Source organism: Molossus molossus, unplaced genomic scaffold (assembly GCF_014108415.1).
Source record: "Molossus molossus isolate mMolMol1 unplaced genomic scaffold, mMolMol1.p scaffold_m16_p_21, whole genome shotgun sequence".
Classification (NCBI taxonomy): Eukaryota; Metazoa; Chordata; class Mammalia; order Chiroptera; family Molossidae; genus Molossus; species Molossus molossus.
In genome coordinates, this window is record NW_023425357.1 from 10,364,251 (window position 1) to 10,386,479 (window position 22,229).

General features: G+C 54.4%; 1 protein-coding gene across 2 annotated transcripts in view; it reads left to right on the forward strand.

Moving 5' to 3' along the window:
* SIPA1L3 (signal induced proliferation associated 1 like 3) overlaps window positions 1-22,229 on the forward strand; it is a 225,288-nt gene that overhangs the window by 176,982 nt on the left and 26,077 nt on the right. For both annotated transcript variants that reach the window (XM_036274268.1, XM_036274267.1), the window contains 3 exons: window positions 4,746-4,873; window positions 9,981-10,099; window positions 12,272-12,699. In XM_036274268.1, the coding sequence (XP_036130161.1) occupies window positions 4,746-4,873; window positions 9,981-10,099; window positions 12,272-12,699 (675 nt within the window). The remainder of the gene's footprint in view (window positions 1-4,745; window positions 4,874-9,980; window positions 10,100-12,271; window positions 12,700-22,229) is intronic.

Below are 22,229 nucleotides of genomic sequence, written 5' to 3' on the forward strand. Positions count from 1 at the left end.
CCCTACTGGGGCCAGGGATCGAACCCTTGACTGGGAATCAAACCCATGACTCTTTGATCCACAGGCCAGTGCTCTAACCACAGAGCCAAACCAGCCAGGGCAAGTCCATGATTCATTTTGCATTAATTTTTACATGAGGTGAGAGGTGTAGGTTGAAGTTCCCCTTTTTTCCCTGCAGATGTCCAGTTTGCTCCACCGTTTATTGCGAAGGCTCCACATCCAGCATTTGCTTTTGCCCCTCAAAGCAAAAATTCGTCGGAAGGGGAAATTTATTGGGCACATTGGCATGGATCTGTTTCTGGGTTCTCTAGTCCGTTCCATTGACCTGTGTGCGTGATCTCAGTGAGTGTTCCCAGCAGCTCCACAAGGTGGATAGTTGGATGATCCCATTTTACAAAGCAGGGAAATAGGTTCAATGAGATGAATGCACTTGGTCAGGGTCACTCTTGCAGGAAGTGGCAGAAGCAGGACGGGAACTCAGGCCTGTGTGATGCCAGAGGGCTGGCCCCAACCCCAAATGCGACTTCCTGCCAAAGGACTCTGAGCTCATCCTCTGAATGAAAGTGACAAGCATGGTCCCTGTCGGGTCCCCACCCCTCCGTGACACTTGATGGCTGTGATTTAGGCTCTCCAGTGTTTACAAGTGGGAAACAAATGCTTTTCCCTTGGACCCAGCTCTTCCCAGCCTACCCCTCTTCTCCCAGGGCTCCAGTGGAGCCTGCCTCTGCTCTCTGTGGCCCAGGTCGCGGCCCTTTTCTCTCTGTTGGCAGCTGGGCTTCAAGTTTTGCCAAAGGGTCCTAGCACACATCATCCCCGAAGCCCCAAGAAGCATCTTCCACAGGCAGTCGCCAGCCTGCGTAAGAGGCTGGGAACAGGGCGGCGCTGCCCCGGCGGCCTTTGGCCTCAGCCGCTTTCTCCGTGTCCTGCTGCACAGTTGCCCCAGGACATCCTGGAGGCCCATGTGACCCAAGACAGACCTTCCAGCCCAGCCCCGACATTTCTCCTTCAGGGCCCCTCTGGCTCATGCTGTCTTGTCCAGCAGGTTGCCACCCTTAGGAAAGCAGAGGCCCTCAGACAGGACCTTTCTCATGGCCCCTCTTAGATTTACTGAGAGACAGGATGGCAAGTTGGCCTACCCCTTGTCTGCCGTGAGTGGGCCAGTGGCGTTCCCGCTGCACCTCCGACTGCTCACCTGCACAATGTCTGTCTCTGGGCCGTGTGAGAACATTCAAGGAGGGCCGCCCTTTAGAGCTCTTGGAAAGGTACAGAGCAGGCGCTCTAGCCGTAGCCAGTTTGGCTCAGCAGTTAGAGCGTCGGCCGACAGACCAAAGAGTCCCGGGTTCAATTCCGGTCAAGGGCACGTACCTCGGTTGCAGTTCATTCTCGGCCCCGGTTGGGGTCGTGCAGGAGGCAACCAATTGATGTGTCTCTCTCACATCAATGTTTCTCTCTCTCCCTCTCTCCTTCCTCTCTCCCTCCCACTCTATCTGAAGATAAATGTAAAAATATCCTCAGGTGAGGATAAAAAAATGGAGTAAGCGCTCCATGAGGGTGACGACTGATACCGCCGAGTGTGGCAGCACCTGTGCCGGCAGCTGGGGTACAGAGGCTGGCAGATGCTGTCCCTGTCCTCCGGGGGTTGCCCCCCTCCTGTGCAAGAATAACAGACCACCCAACTCAGTCCAGAGTGTTAGGGCAGAAGAGTGTGCCCGCTCTGCAAGCCTGCAGGGCTGGACTGGACCCTAGACTTTGCCCATTAGACCACCTGGTTGGCTTTGATTTTTGTCCTGTTTTTCTCCTCCGGCTCCATAAAGAGTGGGTCATGGTTTTTCATGGAGTGACAGAAAGCCCACCTCGAGAAGGCAGGGAGAATTCGGGGGGGTTAACATCACGTGGTAAGTGCAGAGTTGGGGTGGCTGTAGGGCTGGTTAGTTCTGCAGTGGGCTCCTCAGGGACCAGCCCCACGCATGACCCCTGATGGCTCCTGTGGCCCCGAGCAAAACCAGTGCCCTGCGGAAGCAGAGGAAAGAGCTTCTCTTTGTTTTCAAGAGTGCCGAGCCCTGAGTCAACCCCTGGCAAGGTCACATTGGACCCACACAACGTCTTAAACTGTTGGAATTTACTCAAGTTACGTGGCAGAGGGACGGCCACGAGAGCAGAACCTGGGCGCCACCAGCAAGGACCAAGGTGATGATGGCTGGCCTTTACTCCATCATCCTGGAATTCGCCCTTCCACTGTCCCATGAGTCAGGCTAGGGGGTCGACAGCAGGCCAGGGCCCTCCCCCAGACAGGCTCTTCCTCGCGTTCACGTCTGTCTGGTTACTTTCCTCTGCGGCAAAGCTCAAGGCCAACGTCCCAGCAGCCGACTGATCCACGGCCACCCCCGCCCAGGCTTCCCCAGGGTCAGTCAGTCTGTCCAGCTTGTGCCTGGAGGTCCCTGAAACGGCAGCTGGTTAGCTCCTCACTAAAACTCCAAACTCTTTGGCTTTTAAGTGATTTCCAATTCCGAGAAAAGATAAGACTACATTACATTTTCTCAGATGAGGTTAAAGATCCATTTGATCTCTTGTTCTGGGATTCTTGCCCAGAGCTGTGCACGGTACGATGCTGGAATGGCCCGATTTCCAACTTGACCAGATGCGGCAGTAATAGAATGGCCCCAAATAGGGCGTGTTCAGCACCCCAAAGACTCAGCATCGGTCCGTCAGTTTGCACTGGGACTACTACATGAGTGGACAAAGTACACTTGGTTGAGGACAGGAGCTGAGAGAGGAAGCATAGTAAATATGTCCCACTAAAGTTAGGATTAGGTGTAGCTGCAAAATACAGAAAACGGATATTCAGACGAGATAGTTTCTTTCTTTCTCCCACATTGTCAGGGACCCAGGCTCCTCCTCACCAGTGCTCTGCCATCCTTGGCCTGTCACCTGCTGGAACTTCAGCCTTGAGGAAGTGGTGAGGCCAGGGCCCCACAGCTCACCTCCAGCGAGTTCCTGGAAGTCACGGGCAGCCCTTGTATCTCACTGGCCAGACTGCATGGGAGCCTGAGAAATGGAGTCTGTCAACGGACTCATTGCCCCAGACACCGTCGGGGTTCTGGTGGCAGGGCGGGAGCAGAGACTAGTGGAGCGGTGTCTGCCGCTTGTCCCCTCCGCTTTCCGCTGGCCGACCCCAGCCACGGCTGGCGTTTTTCTGTAGTGCTCAGGACTTGATACAGGCGTTTTGGAAAAACGGAATAAACACGTCCACACTTCAGTGTCCAAGGTGTAGTGGAGCCACATCTTACCACATCTTACCTGGTCGCCAGGCCGCCCCGTAAGGTGAAGACGGCTTGTGCTTTCTTACTGGTGGGGCTCTGTCTTCCTGCCCCGGAGGCATTAGCAGCCAGGGTCTGGGAAGGCTGGGAGAGTGCACACTCTGGGCAGGTGAGTCGGGTGAGTTTTCAGAAAATCCAGGGCACCTCGGACGCAGCCCTCTGCTGCCCTGGAGGCAGCGAAGCCGAGGGGTCTGGAGTTGGTCTTTGCAGAGGTAGCCCCGGCTTTGTGGCTGGCGGGGTAACCCCAGAGAAGTGAACTTCTCTTTGGGATGTTGGGGGTCCCGGTTATCACCGTTCCAGTTTGCAAGTATAGACTCAAGCAGCGAATGGGGACTGTCCACATCAGCTTGATGAATAGAGGCCTAGTGACCCCCCGAACACAGGGCCTGTGCCAGTGGGGTGCTTCCAGCGGCAAGTGACTGGTTGTAGCCAGTTGACCATGTAGGACTCTGTTCTCACAGAAGAGGAGGCCCAGGGGTAGCGCAGGCTGCGGGGGAGGTGAATCAAGCATTTCGACAATGTTGTCGAGGGCCTGGTTCCTTCGCCTCCTCTCTTCCACCTCAGTGCTGGCCTCATCCACCCTCAGGCTGTAGTGAGGGGCAACCAGGGACTCCTGGTGTTGTCTGGACCCAGCAATGCCTGGATGAAGAAAAGCAGCCATCTCTCCTCGTCAGCTCTCTGAAGAGCAAGAGACTTCTCCCAGAAGCACCCCCAGCGGACTTTCCCCATGTCAGTCAGGTTATGCTGAGCAACAAACACCTGCAAGGCTCAGTGACTTGTATCAATAAAGATTTATTCGCACCCCCACTGTCAGTTGGCAGAAGATCTCTCGGGACGCAGGCTGCCCGAGCAGCCGCCACCTCCAAGTCACTCCCCTCACAATGCAGTAACCAGCACCAGTCACCCAGCCCCTCTGGCCAACCTGAAGGGGCCGGGAGGTGCAGCCCTGCCACGGGCCTGCCGGGTGACAGCCCGAGCATTCTGTGGGAGTCTCAGTAGCTCACACCCTCTCACATCTCGGTGGCCTAAATTGTGTCATCTGCCTGGCCCCGAACCAACCAGGCAAGGCGGGTGTCTGTCACGACCGACTGCTCGGGGTGGGGTGGGTGTTGGGAGGTGCTCACGGGACCCACTCCGGGGCACAGAGAATGCCGCTGGGAGGAGAGGCCCCAGGGAAGGCGTCCACCACCTCTCCCTTGAGGACCCCTCCTCACCCTGCACGCCCTGCCACCAGCGCTCCTTGGCCTCCTTCCCAGGCGAGACTCATTCTGACCCTCAGGTTACAGCACGTTTCCAAGCTTACTCATCTAGCCGCCCTCCACCCGGAGCCTCTCCTGTATTTAAAACCCCCTGAGAGCAAGTCCCGGACTCAGGTGGCGGCTGGCACATCAGCCCTTCACCCTGCGCTTGCCTCCTCTCCCCCTGCAGGTATGCGGCCGCCCCACACCCACTGCTGTCTTTTGATCCCCACTTCGGCCACGATGGGACATCCAGCGGGGACTCCTCCTCGGGGGGCCTGACCAGCCAGGAGAGCACGATGGAGCGTCAGAAGCCAGGTAGGCAGGTTTGCGCAGGCCCTGCTCCCTCCTGGCAGGCAGGTGAAACGGGAAAGCCGTGAGGGCCGCACTGGGATTAGAGAGGGCGCCCCGGAGGGCAGCGGGGACCAGGGAGGGGTCCTCCATCCAGGAGAGGGTGTCTGCCCGCACTGTCAGTCAGGATTCAGGCGCAGACGGACGTGCAGGTGGCAGCGCCCGAGGAAGGTGCCGGAAGGTGACCGAGGTGCTCTCGGGGCGGGGCCCGCGGGGCCCGCGGGGCCGAGGCTGCTCATTGCCGGCCCCCGTGTTATATTTCTGACTGTTACACAAGTGCAGCACATGCCGAGAAAAGAGCCCAAGTCACGAGTGTCCAGTGTGCTAACACATCACCAAGCCGACATCCCACATTCCACACCCGGGGCAAGAGCACGGCGCGTGTCCGTCCCCGTCGGGACCCCCACCGGCCGCCCCGTCCTGCTTTCAGCGGCCGACGGCCTCCTGCCTGGTGCTGAATTCCACGTATGCGGAACGTAGGCACGCTCGGTGCGTGTCTGCTTCTGTTCTCGGTGTGGCGTTGGTGGGAGCTGGCCACGTGACTGTAGGTCGCCACACAGTCCCTGAGTGGTGTTCGTTCCGTTGTCGGAAAGACTTACAACCGATGACTCCGGTCGCGTGTTGGTAGACACTGGGTAGTTCCAGTCTGGGGCCGCCTAGGAGAGGGTGGTGAGGGTAGTGCCGTCTGTCTGTCGGCGAGCACAGGCTCGCGTGCCCGTGGGCTAGACTGGGCGTGGGGCTGCTGCGTCATGTGTGCCTCTTGGTGAGAGACTGCCAGGCCTTTCCCAAAGCGAGAGGCCATTGCACACCCCAGTGCCCTCTGGCCGTGGTTGCTCCGCGTCCTCCCCAGCCTGTTTGTTTCGGCCGTGTGGTAGGAGCACGTGTGGTTTTATTTACATGTTTCTGGTGCCTGATGAGACTGAGCACCTTCTCATTGCTTATTCTGCTACATATAATGACTGTCGTGGGCACATGCCCGTAGGTGAATATTCTTTTTCTAATTTTTTTTTCTTTATTGATTTTTAGAGAGGAAGGGAGAGGGAAAGAGAGATAGAAACATTGATGAGAGAGAACATCGATTGGCTGCCTCCTGCATGCCCCTCACTGGGGATGGGGCCCACAACCTCGGCATGTGCCCTGACCAGGAATCGAACCAGCGACGTCTTGGTGCATGGGTTGACGCTCACCAACTGACACACTAGCCAGGAGAATATTTTAAACATAGTTTTGCACAACAAACTGTAGCCCCTTTGGAGTCAGAACCATCAGATGAATGAGTGGATTCCAAAGAAAGAAAACCAGTGAAATTGTCAGACGTTGGAGGGGGAAGAGGTAGAGGTGTCTGCTTAGGGGATGTTCCAGAATTTCCAGGCAGCTCAGGTGGCCATGTCGGCACGGGACCTGCTCCCACAGTCACAGGCACCATGGGGTGGGGATGAGGTCGCATAGCCCAGGCCTGGCGGCCCAGGGACGTCACTGGCATCCCAGCCCTGGGGCTCCCTTAAACCAGGAGGACAGATGCGCTTCAGGCCAGCAGGCTGCCCTGCAAGGCCTGGCCCCGCTGCGAGTCTAGGACCTTCGTCCCAACAGACAGATTTACATCTTTTTTTTCACATCTGCCCAGTTCAGAAAAAGAGAAAAGTATTGCTTGGTGATTTCATTACACTAAAGTGTAAAATGAGGAGGACATTTTTTCCAGGGTTCACCATGGGCCCCAACTAAAGTGTCAAGAAACTCCCCGTTGTCCTTCCTATCTGCTCTCTGTCTCCTAGAGTTTGGGTTCCCTCTCACCTCCTCAGGACCTTGTTATAAATTGACTGACACCTCCTCCCCCTCCCCGGGCCCCACCCAAATCAGGGCAGGCATCATGAAGTCTGGAATGGGTTCAGGATCCAGAAAAAAGGTAGCTCGGGCTGGGGGATCAGGCAGCACAGCAGACAGGGTTTGCCTGCATCGGGTGACAGTCATAGTTAACAGCACCACGGAGATGTGTGCTTGTGTGCCCAGCGCTGGACAGGTGCTCCACACCACCAGTTTCTCAGTCACTGCAGGGTCACAGCAGAGTGGGCACGTTGCTGCCCGTTAGAAAGGGGAAGACGAGGCACAGGAAGGTGGTCGGTTGGCTGAGGTTCCTACTGATAAGTGACAGCGATGAGATCTGAACCAAGGCCTGTTGGGTTCTAGAACCGCCTCCTTGCCCCCCACTGTCCACAGACTCCACCCACAATTCCTCACCCACGGAGTGTGGTGGTTTCTCAAGCCTCAGAGCACCCAGGTTGGGAAGGTGTCCCCAGGATCACCAGCTGCCCCGAGTCCATGCGGCCACGTCAGCATGTGAAGGAGAGCACAGGTCACAAGGTCACTGGGGGCCAGTTCAGAGGACTGGTGAAGGATCCAGGATCAGGGCCGGCCAAGGGCAGAGCCAGGGACGCTGGGGCAGCCGGGGAGGGAAGGGACCTGGCCCTTCACTAACGGTACACCAGGCTGAGCACCGGAGATTCGGTGGGAGCCAAACAGGCACATCCCCCGCCTGCTTGGGGCTGACAGTGTGCTGGGAGAGACGGTGGACAGGGCACACAGCGCCAAGTCCACCGTGACGCTGAGCGTCGGTGGGAACTGGGGCAGTGCCGAGAGGGAGATCAACAGCTCTCGGGAGAATCTCTGAGCAAATCACGTCAGGCGAGGCTGAAAGAGTGCGAAGGAGCCGGCTGGGAGGACATCCTAGAGGAGGGCAGTCAGTCCTTGGCCCTGAGCTAGCAGTGACGCCAGTGTCGGGGCAGTAGAAGCCCCGTGTGGCTGGAGAATGGTGGGAGGGTCTGGCTCGGGATCACAGGGCTTCTCTTGCTGCATATTGTGGCCAGTTGGGAACAGAAGAGGGGGAGAGATGGGTGGGTTCTGGACACCGTCATCTGAAGGTAGAGTTGACATAACTTCCTGCCTCAGTGTGTCTGAGAGAGAGAGGAGTCAAAGGTGAGACCAGGTTTTTGGCCTGAGGAGCTGAACGGATGGAGCAGCCATTGACCAAGCAGGAAACACTGAGAGATGCAGGTTTGGGCGAAGACAAGGAGTTGGCTTTGGCCACGTTCGGTGGGAGGTGCCCAGCCGTCTATACAAGCGTGAAGTCAGGGGAGAGCCCAGACCAGAGACAGAAATGTGTGCGTCATCCGGGTCGTGGGTGGTAGTGAGGACTGGATGTGACAGCCACAGCTTGGCTGTCTGTAGAATGTGGTTTCCCGGCATGGGCTAGCCGCCTCCCGGAGACAGCACCCCTGGGCGTGTGGGATGCTCCACAGAGGGTACTCACCCCCGAGGGAGAGCGGTGGCCGGGCTCCCTGCGCTCACTGCCGTGCTTCCCAGGTGAAAGCCGCACAGGCAGGGGCCCTCAGCTGCGTCAGACAGGCTGCTCGAGTGGCCCTGGGTGCCCTGCCTGGCCCCAGGCCCCAGTCCCAGAGCGTCTATAAGGGTGATAGGTTTTTGATTTTTTATTTTTTTCTTTATTTATTTTAGAGAGAGAGGAAAGGAGAGGGAGAGAGAGATAGAAACATGGATGAGAGAGAACATCGACTGGCCTCCTCCTGCATGCCCCCCACTGGGGATCGGGCCCACAACCTGGGCCTGTGCCCTGACCGGGAATCGAACTGATGACCTCTCAGTGCATGGTCCACGTTCAACCACTGAGCCCCACCAGCCGGGCAAGATTGATGGATATTAACCAGCTCTCCTTCGGTGGGTTTTTTAAGGTCGGATGCCCACTTCAGGCTCATTGGCTTTGGGAGTTTAGACTAATTTACACCCACACCAGCCATCATGATTTTTTTTTTTTTTTATCCTCACCCAAGGATATTTTTCCATTTTTTGTACAGATAGAGTGGGAGGGAGAGAGAGAGAGAGAAACATCGACGTGAAGGGACACATCAAGTGCTGCCACCCGCACGGCCAACCAGGGCCGGGGACAAACTGCAACCGAAGTACGTGCCCTTAGCGGGAACCAAACCCGGGTCTCTCCGGACCGCAGGCCGACGCTCTAACCACTGAGCCAAACTGGCCAGGGCAAAAAAAAATTTTTTTTTTTTTTGGTACGTGCCCCTAGTGGGAACTGAACCCGGAACTCTCTGGTCCGCAGGCTGATGCTCCAACCGCTGAGCTAAACCAGCCAGGGCCCAGCCATCATGATTTTAAACCTGTTTCACATTTGAACCAGCAATTCCACTTGTAGAATTCTGTTCCAGACACAGTCCTACACTTGCTCAAAGTCGTGTGTCAAGGGAAAGCCACCAAAACGTTGTAAAGAAAAATTGCAGATAACTGAAATGTCCACTGATAGGAAACTGGTTAAATAATGTGTGTCCTTTCACGTGATGGAATACTGTACAGCTGTTAAAAATAAGAGAGCTTCACCCTGGCCAGTTTGGCTCAGCGGTTAGAGCGTCAGCCTGCAGTCCAGAGAGACCCGGGTTCGGTTCCCGCTAAGGGCACGTACCTCGGTTGCAGTTTGTCCCCGGCCCTGGTTGGGTTGTGTGGGTGGCAGCCACTCAGTGTGTCCCTTTCACGTCGATGTTTCTCTCTCTCTCTCTCTCTCTCTTCCTCTCCCTCTTTCTCCCTCCCACTTCATCTGAACAAAAATGGAAAAATGTCCTTGGATGAGGATTAAAAAAAAAAAATCCTGTATACCAATAAGATCAAAGATAGTTGATTCCATGGAAAACTGGATAAGGCATACGAGCAGGTAATTTACAAAATAAATACAAATGGTCAGTAAGTAAGGATGAAAATGTGCACAGCCTCCTCTGGGGACAAAGATGGAGGTTGTTTGAGGCTTTGACGAGTTCACCCATGCAGAGCACTAGAGTGGGGCCTGGCACAGAGCAAGTGCCCAGTAAATATTCCATTACTGAGCATTGTCCTACCCTGAAGACGTAAGTTGATGGGGTCATGGCCCCGTATGAGCTGAGCAGACAGGCTGGCAGAGGGGTGGCTCCATCACAGGCCATATTTAGGGCCAGATTCTTTGGATGGACTCAGGCCAGGACCTGAGTCACCTCTAACCACTGATGCGTCTCCTGTCTTCCTGCAGAGCCTCTGTGGCATGTGCCCGCCCAGGCCCGGCTCTCAGCCCTGGCTGGAAGCAGCGGGAGCAAACACAGCGCCAGGCAGGACGCAGCAGGCAAAGACTCCCCCAACAGGCATTCCAAAGTGAGTCTGGGCCCCAGCGCCCCACCCAGGAGCAGAGCCGTGGGACTGGGCTGCCGGGCTTGCCCTGACTGCTGTGGGCCGGGCAGCTTCGCCTGCCCGGTGTGGGTGTGGTCCGGGGCCTCTCCTTCCACATGTGCGCACATTCCCTACCTCCGCCACCTGCACTCGGGCAGCGGGGCTGACTGCTGGGCTCAGAACCAGCCAGGCGCACGTCCTGGCTCCAGGCGTGTCTCCGCTCCTCGGGCCGCACTCCCCTCGTTGTCACGTCGGTCACGGTAGGTGACTTCAGCTCGGGCTCTGTACCGAAGATGCTGTCCACTGGGTTAGCGTCTGCGAACTGCGGTGTTTCTCGGCGTTCTGGAGGCCGGGAAGTCCGAGGCCAGGGCGCAGGCGGATTCGGTGTCTGGTGAGGGCCGCGTCCTGGTTCGTAGGCAGCCCTCCCACCTCCTGTGGCAGAATGGGCAGGGGGGCTCTCGGGGCCCTTTGATAAGGGTGTAAATACGCATTTGGATTTTATAATCCCATTCACTAGGAATATAAATATACATATAGGAATAAATAGGTACATACATATAAGGATTTAAAAATTCCACTCATGAGAGTTCCACCCTCATAACCCGATCACCTCCCCAAGGCACTGCCTCCTCACACCCTCACACCGGGGACCAGGATTCAACATAGGAATTTGGGGGGAACACAGACATTCAGTCTATAGCAGTAGGTCAGCAGCTATACAGGCAGTCCCCACCTCTCATCGACCTCATGCGACAGGGTCTGTTTCCCTCTCATGTAACAATTCAGCGCAGGTGTTCACTGAACAGCTCTTGACATGGTGATTCAGGGACCCAGACTCTATCCTTCTTGTGGCTCCACTGTCCCTCAGGCCATGGAGCCCTCTGCTGGGTTCCTGCCTCTCCAATAGGTGGGGTGGGAGGGAGACAGGTTCACGTGGGAAGTGTCTGTAGCCCAGGTCTGGAAATAGCATAAATCACTTTCACTTACATCGGCCCAGACTTCATCCTTGACCACGCCTCACTGCAAAGGAAGCTGGGAAATGTAGTCCAAGAGGAGGAGATAGTTTTGGTGAGCACTTGGCAGTCTGTTCACATCCAGTCATTCAGTGAGAGTTTGATGAGCAGTTGCAACATGCCAGACACTGGGGCCACCGTGATGAAGAGAATAGACGGACCCCTGTGCTCACACAGCTGACATGCCATTGGGGCAACAAGCAGTAAGCAGATAGACACATCCTGAAACACCAAGAACTGGTCCTTGCAGGGGAAGGAAAACAAAGTACAATTAAGGGAGAAGGGGCTTTTTATGCTGAAGTGGTTAGAAGACCTCTGATGAGGTGAGCTGTAAGCCAGAACCCTGAATGAAGTAAGGGGTGATCCATGAACACGTGGGGGGGAGCTTTGCAGGCAGAGGGAACAGCAGGTGCAAAGGCCTTGAAGTGGGGTGTGCCTGGCATGCTCAGAGCAGCAAGGAGGCCCATGTGGCTGGAGCAGAGGGAGGTGATGTTTGAGACCAGAACATGGGACCAGATCGCTTGGGGGCCTTGGCAAAGACCTTTGCTTTTCAAACCCTGAGTGAGATGGAGCCACGGGAGAGTTCAGACAGGGACGGAACATGAGCTGACACCGGTACTCACAGCCTCCCTCTGGCTGCATGGAGGGAGCAAGCGGGCGGGGCTCGGGGAGACAAGGACAGGAGCAGGGAGACCCCAGAGGAGGCTGCTGCCGTGGACCAGCGGGAGGCAGTGGGTTAAGATCTGATTTGAAGACACTTGCAACAGGATTTACTGTTGGATGACATGGAAGGAGATCAAAAGCAGGGTCCAGGGTCCAAGGCGCTCGGGTGGGACAGCTGAAGGATGCAGGTGCCATCATTGAGACAGGGAGGCAGTTCAGGGGGAAGGCCAGGGGCTGAGAGTCAGGGGTGTTGAGCTTGAGTGGTGAGCTCATGTCAAATTCATAATGTCGTCCCTCCAAGCAACCCCACGAGGTGGTTATTATCAATCCCATTTTACAGATGTGGAAACTGAGGCACTGGGCCAAGGTCACATGGCCAATGTTGGAAGCTGCCTGGCTCCAGGGGTCATGCAGGGAATAAGTGGGTGGGGACGCTTGCCCCATCCTGGAGCCCAGGGATGACACTTCTCTTGCCTTCCAGGGAGAACCTCAGTACTCCAGTCACTCCAGCAGCAATACCCTGTCCAGCAACGCATCCAGCAGCCACAGCGACGACCGCTGGTTCGATCCCCTGGACCCTCTGGAGCCAGAGCAAGACCCTCTCTCCAAGGGCGGATCCAGCGACAGTGGCATTGACACCACCCTCTACACTTCCAGCCCCAGCTGCATGTCACTGGCCAAGGCACCTCGACCAGCCAAGCCACACAAGCCCCCAGGAAGTATTGGCCTTTGCGGAGGTGGGCACGAGGCCACCGGGCGTTCCCACCATGCAGACAGGCGACGGGAGGTCTCGCCCGCCCCTGTGCTTGCTGGCCAGAGCAAGGCCTACCGACCAAAGCTGTACAACTCGGGCTCCAGCACCCCCACAGGCCTGGCAGGGGGCAGTCGCAACCCACCCAGACAGACCAGGTAAGGCACTCCTCCTCTCCCGGGCCCTTCAGGGGGCCCTGACCCCTCTCTGCTTCCCCCATACTCCGGATGGCAGCCCCCGCACCCCAGAAGCATGCTCACAGATGTATGAGCTTGCTCTGAGTCGGGAGGCTCATGGAGAAACCCCTAGCTGGGGGGCTCTCATCTGTCCCTGATGTCCTCCCTCTCTTTCCCTCTCCCTCTGCTGAGACCCGTGGTTTCTGTGCCTTCTGGGGTCACAGACTCTCTGTGAGGAGTGTTTGGCTGGAGGTAACAGGAAACCTGACCTACAGGGGCTTAAACAGAGGTTTGACAGCCCCTGAAGGGAGGTCCAGAGAGGACAGAGCCAGGGATGCAGCAGCCCAGGAGCCTCAAGGCCTGGCATCTGTGTCTCCGCCATCCTTATCCTACACCCCGACTTCCTGGTCTGCAGGTGGCCCTGGAGGCCCTGGGTGTGGGGGGGACAGAGGAAAGATGGCAGCCTCTGTGTGGCTCCTTTTGTATGGAGAAGGCACAGCTTTCCCAAACCCTTCTCAGCACGCAGCCGCGTGCCCCTCCCAGCTGCAGGGAGGTCTGCGAGCTCCCCGTGCAGCCTTCCAGCCACACAGTAAGGGGGATGGGCCCACACGGTCCCCTGGAGGGCTGGGTCTCACTCAGAGTTTCTAATGAAGGTCAGAGTCGGGGTCGAAGGATATGCATTTTTTTAAAGTTCCCAGCAGATCCACTTTGAGAACCACCTGTAGACAGGCAGGGTAGTCCTTAATCATGGGAACTCACGGGCTCTTTTGACAGCTCCCTCATTCATTTCTCCATTCACGTCACTCACAAATATCTGTTTGGGGTTTGTTATGTCCCAGACACTGTGCTGGGCGTTGAGAAGAAATAATGAGCAAACTTGGACGAGGCCCCCAGCCCTCACCTCACCGAGACAGATGTCAAAGTGCACCCACCCAGAGGGACTCAGTGTCACGGGGCCCCCGGACTCTGCTGCGGTGGCCCCTGGGGCTGGCACAGGCCTGGATTGGTGACCCGAGTAACTGGAGGGTTGTGAAATCTGACATCCAGGTGGGCAGCGCTGGGGAGCAGGCTGTGGCCGAGGCAGGAGGTGGGTATAAAATTACCCTGTGTCTGAGAGAAGGATTTGCTGAACCCAGAAATGAAGACAATGATGTGGGGGAGGAGCCTGCTAGGAAGGGAGCCCTATGGTTGGGAGCTTTAATTTGCATACAGACAATTGTGCTAATTGCACATCATTCTAATCTACTCGTTAAAGCTGCTTCCGGAAGTTTTCTCCTAGGCAACCAGCGCTAGTGTGGAACAGCATTTCCCAAAATGGGGTGCTGGAGGTGATTTGGGCGGTACAGGAGGAGAATGTGTTTTAAATGGATGTGTGTTTGCTTTCATGGGTATTAAGGAAAGTGTTACCACTCATCCTCTGACTTTGTAGGTACCGCCTTGGGCAAATTCGGGAGAATTAAATGAGTGGATGTATAAAACACCTTCATGGTAGATGAGAGTGTGGTCTCCAGGGTCAGCCCACCAGGGTTCTGCCGTCCCTCTGCCTTGTCTTGGCTGTGTGGCCTTGGGCAAATGACTGAACCTCTCTGGGCCTGTTTCCTCGTCTGTGAAATGGAGGATAAATTACACAACTGCCTCCTAGGGATGCAGTGAGGATTGAATGAGCTTGAGTTTGTAGAGCGCTTCGTACCTGGGGTGCATCTCAAATCCAGTTTGGCTGTCATTAGAACCACAGGAGTGTTAGGAAAAGATGACATCTGCCTCCGACTGAGTAAATCACAGTTTCTCTCCTGGGCCACGCCTGTGACCGGCAATGCGGGGACACCGAGACAGCCTCAGGTCTGCCCTCTCAGAGCCCAGAGCCCAGTGAGGGAGGCAGATCGGTCCCCAAACAGTGCTGGTGGGTAAGGAAAGCGCCCGCAGTGAGGGAGCCTGACCCAGCTGGAGGAGGGTCTTCCTGGGCATAAGAGGCTGAGCTGACCAGGAACCAGGAGGGCAGTGCTCTTAGACAGATGTGCAAAACCCAGTCTCACACCCGCCTCACTCCACTGGTCCTCGCACAGTCTTCCCATCGCCATCGGCACAGGTTCCCAGATGGTCGCTGAGCACCTATGCTCAGGGTCCCACACGCCTCTGCCTGCTGCTGGCCACCCTGCCCTCGGCATCGCCTGTCAGCCCATCCCCTGGGCCACGCCGGAGTGACAGCCTGCCACCACTGTCGTCGGGAGCAGGCAGCAGCGCTCAGTAGCTGCCTGTCTCTAGCACAGCACTTCATAGGTAGCACCTTGTGTTATTCGCACAGCGAGCATCCGCTGTGTGCCTGGCCCTCTGCTGGGCAGGCAGGCAGGCAGGCCATCCGGGCACTCGCAGGGCACCGGAGAAGGCAGCAAGCACAGGCCTAGCGATGACTCAGCTGTGCCTACGGGAAGCTCCAGAGCAGACCCGCTGGGCTGAGGGTGGATGCCAGTGCAGGCCTAGTCGAGCCTGAGGGCAGTTTCCCCGAGGTCATCTCAGCCGAAGATGAGAAGGGTGGGGGGGAGCAGGTGAAGTGGTTTGGGGGGTCCAGGGTGCTAATAAAATATAGTCTTGACCAGGGATGCAGTTATATGGGTGTTTGCTGTATAACTATTTTTTCAGTTGTACCTCTATGTTTTGTACACTTTGCTATATGTGGGCAGTTTTTTTAAAAAGAGAGAAAGGAGCCCTGGCCAGTTTGGCTGAGCGGTTAGAGCATCGGCCTGCAGACCAAAGAGTCATGGGTTCGATTCCAGTCAAGGGCATGTACCTCGGATGCAGCTTGGTCCCCAGCCCTGGTCGAGGACATGTGGGAGGCACCCAGTCGATGTGTCTCTCTCACGTGGATGTTTCTCTCCCTCCCTCCCACTCTATCTGAAGATTGGGAAAATATCCTCGGGTGAGGATTTTTAAATTAATTTATATTTTAAAAGAGAGAGAAAGAAAAGATGGGATGTGGAAAGGGTGTCCCTGTGCAAGTAGCATGTGCAAAGGTCCTGAGGTAAGGAAGAGGGTGAGTGCCATCAGGTCACCGAACACAGGCCTGTGGCTCAGATGTAGAAGCCGAGGGGGCAGCAGTGCCCGTGGCGGTCAGCAGGAGCAGACCACGCAAGGCCCTGTCGGCACATTGCGGAGTTTAGATTCGATCCTGTGAGCTGCGGGCAGCAAGGAACGTTTTCAGCAGAAAAGCATAGTGCAGACAGATTTATGTTTTGAAAGATAGTGCTGTGCTGGGGCTGAGGCTGAGGCTGGATGTGAGTGAGAAGGAAGGGGGCCTGGACCAGAAGACAAAGACCTGTGGATGCCTCAGCAAGTGGCGCTGCAGGGCAGGAGGGAGACAGACACAGGTCCGGGACGAGGTGCGTCAGTCAGGGCCGAGGCCGCTGCAGCCCGGAACGTTGGGATCCTGGAGAGGAGAGGGGAGCGGGACCGGGCAGGCCTGACCGTAAAGCACTAATGTATGCCGGACACTATTCCCAGCGTGGCGATGTAGCAGGGAACAAAGTCCTCCCTTGTGTAGCTTCTGGAGAGAGCGAGGCAGACAGACAGACAACTGAGCTACCGTATTATTGATATGTTAGATGACAGTGAGGCCTGGGGAGGGAAGCACTCTGGGCTACTCTAGGGCAAGTAGATTAGTTTGGGGGTGAAAGGAGGGAGTTTGCCAGCAAAATTTGAGGGCTGCTGGAAAAGGGATGCGTGCTGTCATGCTCAAACAGGGAACCCCCACACCCTCTTACACCCCAGCCCTGCTGGGGAAGGTGCTGCAGCGTGTAGCAGCTTGTGCCCCCCCCCCCATGACTTCAGTGACTTCAGACTCCCCCAGACGCTCGTCATGGGAGCCGGGCTGCCAGGCGCACCGCCAGGCGCCAGTGCCTGCCGTGGGCACCGCAGTGGGCCGAGCGATCCCAGGCGGGCAGCCACCTGGCCCCCTGCGCTCTCCTGAGGCAGCACACTCCAGACCTTCCTGGTTCCAGAGCAGTTTGTCAGAGCTGTTTAGGGTCAGTCAGAGGCTCCGGCTCTGTGTAGGGCTGACAGCCGGGCGCTCCCAGGCAGGCCAGAGGCACGTGGCCTTGCGTCCCGGGGCTGTGCTGCGGAAGTCGCCAGCTTACCCTTCTGGGGGCACAGCCCGAAAGGTAATGTGAGGGCCTTGGACCCGCTGGGGCCCCCCTACCTGTGTTAGCTAGAGGACTGGGGTCACACATGCCAAGACCTCCACCAAGAGTCACAGCCTGGGAAGAGGAACCCAGGCCGACTCCTGGAAAATGGGAATCAGGAAGAGATCTTGGGAGAGAGCAGTGCAAAGGCCCTGAGGTGAAAATGTTTCTGGCATGTTTGGGAACAGGTTCCATGCAGCTGGCGCAGAGTGAGGAAGAGGGAGAATGGGAGGAGCTTGAGGGCAGCGGGGACCTGCCAGATGGTGTGGGGCGGCCTAGTGGGCACAGCGAGGGCTCTGACTCTTACCCAGTGAGGTGGAGCCGGAGTCCTGAGCAGAGGAGGACTGGCTCTCACCTGGTGTACCCCAGGTATTCCCAGGGGTGGGCAGGAGGAGGCCACTGTGATGGTAGGCGGCCGTGGTTGGTGGAGGTGGCCAGCACTGGTGGGATCCGCACTGATTTTGACCCCACAGCCTCTCTGCTTCCATTCCCTGAAGACCTGCCACTTCTGCTCTCAGCCACAGGGTGGAAGGGGCCTGTCACGGTTCCTACATTGAAGCATTTTTCCAGCCACATGTAGGGACTGACTGGTTCTCAAGCCGTGCCACACACCAGGGGGAGAGCGAGGTCAGTTAAGGCCAAGCAGTAGGGGACCCACAGGGGCCTGCCTAAGGTGTCTGGGTGGGCAGTGTTATTTCCCAGGCTCTGGCGTGTCCAGCTCATAGCTCTGCCACTAACCAACCATGTGATCTCCGTCAGTTTCTCTGAGGCTCCATTTGCTCATCTGTAAAATGGGGGTAATGATAGGCTCTGTGGTCTAAGGCTGTGCGGATGGACCAACATCATGCATCAAAGTACTTAGCACAGGGCCCAAGACACAGTGGGTCCAACAGTATCTATCAGCTGCTGCTCGATTTTCTGTTCACTCGCTACATGTTGATCGTGACTTCTGTTGTCGTTGAAAGTACAGGCTGGTGGTTAAACTCGGGGTCTCTTCAGCCAGACTGCCTGGGTTTGCATCCCAGCTTTGTCTCCTCCCAGCTCCGTCATTTGGGGCAAGTTGTTTAATCTCTCCGAGCCTGTTTCTCCACTTGAAACCTGTGGCTGGTGGTAGTTCTGCCTCATGGGGTTGCCGCGGTAACTGAACGGAGGGACCCCTGCAAGATGCTCAGAGCAGGGCCCAGCCACGGGTGCAGCCAGCACTGCCAGCCCCCTGCTCCGCCCCTGCTCTTCCTGAAGGCACGGCACGCGCCCTTTGAGCCCACCCCCACGCTGGGCCACCCGTCCCCACCAGAGCATTGCCCGTCTCCACAGCTGTGGGATGCTCCATCGGCCTGTGGTTTCTCAGCTGGTTTTGTAACCCACAAAATCTCCAGTGCTGTCCTGAGCACTAACAGCCTGTCCAGGTGAGGTGGGGTGAGAGCCGAGTTCGGAGTCCATGCTTTTAGCCCGTGGACACAGCACGTGCTCTGTTGAGAGAGGAAAGGGTGGACCAAGGTCGCCTCAGGGAGGGAGGCTGGGGTATCAGGTGGCACTTGCTTTTGTCCTGCGCCATTTATATAGTTTCATTTGCCTGTTACTCTGTACACGGCCCCCATCATGACTACATCCGGTGGTAATCAGTTAGTGTATGCTCCCCCAGAGGTTTTTCTCCAAACTTGTATCAGCCCAGTTCTTTCGGACGTTCCTGACCGTCTCTTGTTCAGGAAAGACATTTCACATTGCAGCCCTGCACGGACATCCCGAACGGAGTCCCACACCACCACTCTCCCTTACTTCACAGGATGTTCACTTGCGGTTTTCTCACTAGTCTGTTTCTTTCCTTCCCTCTTAATAGTGGTCAGGACCCACTAAATTGATTTTATGACCCAAACAAAGTTGGGGGGAAATTATGCATTCCTTTACGTAAAAAAGACAAAACAACTACAAATGGGAAAAAAAAGACAAAACAGAAAATGTCCAATAATTATACAATGTATGTATGTACATTTAAAAAGAGAAAAATAATCCAACCGGTGTGGCTCAGTGGTTGAGCGTTGATCCATGTACCAGGAGGTCGTGGGTTCGATTCCCGGTCAGGACACATGCCCAAGTTGTGGGCCTGATGCCCAGTGGGGAGCGTGCAGGAGGCAGCTGATCAATGTTCTCTCTCATTGATGTTTCTCTCTTTCTCCCTCTCGCTTCCTCTCTGAAATCAATAAAGGGGAAAAAACAATTTTTTTAAAAAAGAGGAAGAGCCCTGGCCGGTTTGGTTCAGCGGTTAGAGCGTCGGCCTGTGGTCCAGAGAGACCCGGGTTCGGTTCCCGCTAAGGGCATGTACCTCGGTTGCAGTTTGTCCCCGGCCCTGGTTGGTTGTGCGGGTGGCAGCCACTCGATGTGTTCCTTTCACATCGATGTTTCTCTCTCTCTCTCTGTTTCTCTCTCTCCCTCCCACTCTACCTGAACAAAAAAAGGAAAAATGTCCTCGGGTGAGGATAAAAAACAAAAAAAAAGAGGAAGAGCAGCGCCCTACTTTGCACCGTGCCTTGTTTCCACTCACTGTAGCTCCGACATCTGTCCTCGTCCACAAATCGACCTTCTTTGCACTGACTTGGATCATATGGGTGTGCTTGGAATGCTCTATGTAATCCTCGCTGAAAAGACATTCAGGCCATGTCCAACTTTTCTTTTTTTTTTGGTATGTGCCCCTAGCAGGAACCGAACCTGGGACTCTAGTCCATAGACCGACACTCCAACTGCTGAGCCAAACCGACCAGGGCTGTCCAACTTCTCTTGATTACACACAGCACCGTAGTGACCATCCAAGTCCATGTGCCTACATGTACTTTGCACAGGCTTTACTGCAGCATGGATTTCCGGGAGGCCGTGTGTTAGATGCTACTCATCCTTCAGTTCTCAGCTCAGAAGCCATTGCCTCCTTAGGGGAGCCCTCCTGACCACCCTAGACAAAGGGCATTCCTGGTGTTGCATACTCCATGGCTTCCTAGACGTCCCCCCACAAATGCACAAGTCAGGCCCTGTTAGTAGATGTTGCTAGATTGTAGAAAACATATCGTTGGAGCTTGCTTATTTTTTTTAATCCAGTCTGACAATCTCTTTTTTTTTTTTTATTGAGGTGTTCACACATTTACATTTAATGAAATTATTGATAGTGAATAGATTCACATTTGCCATTTTGCTCTTGGTTTTCTATGTCTTTCTTGCTCCTCTTTTCTTTCTTGCCTTCTTTTGTGTTAAATAACTGTATTTTAGTGTACTGCTTGGAGTCCTCTCGATTTTTGGCCAGTTATAATGTGTATCTTATCAGGATAATTTAGATTAATACTGAGTTAATTCCAGTAAAACAGAGCTTTTCTCCAAATTTTCCTCATTCTCTTCCCCTCCTTTATGCTATTTTGTCTTGTATGTTATAAACCCAACAATATATTAATATTATTACTGCCTTATATAATGTCTTTAAGGAAGTTGGAAAAGAAAAAACATACATATAAAATTTTTTAATCCTCACCTGAGGATATTTTTCTGTTTATCTTCAGATAGAGTGGGAGGGAGAGAGAGGGAGAAAGAGAGAACCATCGATGTGAGAGAGACACATTGATTGGTCACCTCCTGCATGACCCAACCAGGGCCGGGGATGAACCACAACCGAAGTACATGCTCTTGACCAGAATCGAACCCATGATTCACTGGTCCGCAGGCCAATGCTCTACCGCTGAGCCAAACCAGCCAGGGCAAAATAAAACAAATCTATAAAGATTTTTATTCTAATACATAAATTTATCCTCTTGGACCCTTCATTACTCTATATGGATTCAGTTCACCACCTACAGTAATTTCCTTTCGGACTAAGGACTGTTTTTATTATTTTTTAGGCAGATGTGCTAGCAATGTATTTTCTTAGATTTTATCTGGGAAAATTTTTTCTTTTTGCCTTTATTTGTAAAGGGTAATTTTGCTGGATACAGAAATCTGGTTGACAGTTTTTCTTTCGGTGCTTTGAAAATGTCATTCCAGCCCTGACTGGTTTGCTCAGTGGTTAGAGCGTTGGCCCACAGACCAAAGGGTCTCAGGTTCTATGCCTGGCCCAGGTTAGGGTCGTGAGGGAGGCAACCAATTGGTGTGTCTCTCTCACATTGATGTTTCTCTCCCTCCCTCCCACCCTCCCTTCTACTCTACAAATCAATGGAAAATATCCTCGGGTGAAGATTAACACACACAAAAAAAGAAAGAAAATGTCATTCCATTCCATTGTTTCAAATGAGAAGTCAGCAGTTGACTGTATTGCTGCTACTCTATGTGTGATGAATCCTATTTCAGTTCATGCTTTCAAGATTTTTATCTTAGTGCTGGACTTTTAGCTATTTTTCCGGGTGTGAATGTTTTTGTATTTATCCTGCTTGGGGTTTGTGGAGCTTCTTAGATGTGTAGATGAATGGTTTTCATCAAATTTGGGTAGTTTTCAGCTGTTATTTCTTCAAACCTTTCTCCTGCTCCATTCTTTCTTTTCCTGAAACTCTTGATGCACGTATGTTGCTGTGCTTGATGCTGTCCCAAACATTCTGCTGTGGTCGAACTTCCTTGTTTAATGAGCTGGGCAGGGGGCTGGGAGGAACCCTAGGCCAAAATGACACAGATGCCTCTTCTTATCTGAAGTTCAGCAGTTTTTGAAGCTCAAATGATTCTTGGATTGTTATATGCCCTCGGTCGCCTTACAGAGTGCTGAAATGGTTTTTGCGTTTGTTTGTTTGTCAAATTTATGCTTTTGAGGGCCAGGGTTTGCCAATCTCTTCATTTGGCCATAGTCAGAAGTCCTAACACTTAATATTGCTAAATTAACCTTCAAAAAGGATTTATTGACTTACCAAAGGCATTAATTTTCTCATTAAGTACCTCTTATTTGAAATGGAATTGGAATTTTATTAAGAAGTTGATGGCCTCAATGGTGTAAGCAGTTGAGTCCCCAAGAGTTGGGTCCTGGTCAACAGTGTGAGGTTCGTTGTAGCATTAATTCCACAAGAATTCAGCATTAGGGGTAATGAGCTGTGGTTTTAGGTTAGATCTGTTGGAATTGCATCTGATATGGAGTACGTGCCTTTAAAAGTGTTTGAACGAAGAGCTGCATCACCAGATATATTTTAAATTAGAAACCCTACAAGTTATGGGACAATATATTAACATGATCCCAGTTATATAAAAACATAATTCTTGCCCAGCTATGGTGGCTTAGTGGATTGAGCATCGTCCCACAGACTGCTAGGTCCCGGTTCAATCCCCAGTCAGGGCACATGCCCAGGTTGTGGGCTCGATCCCCAGTAGGGGACATGTGCAGGAGGCAGCCAA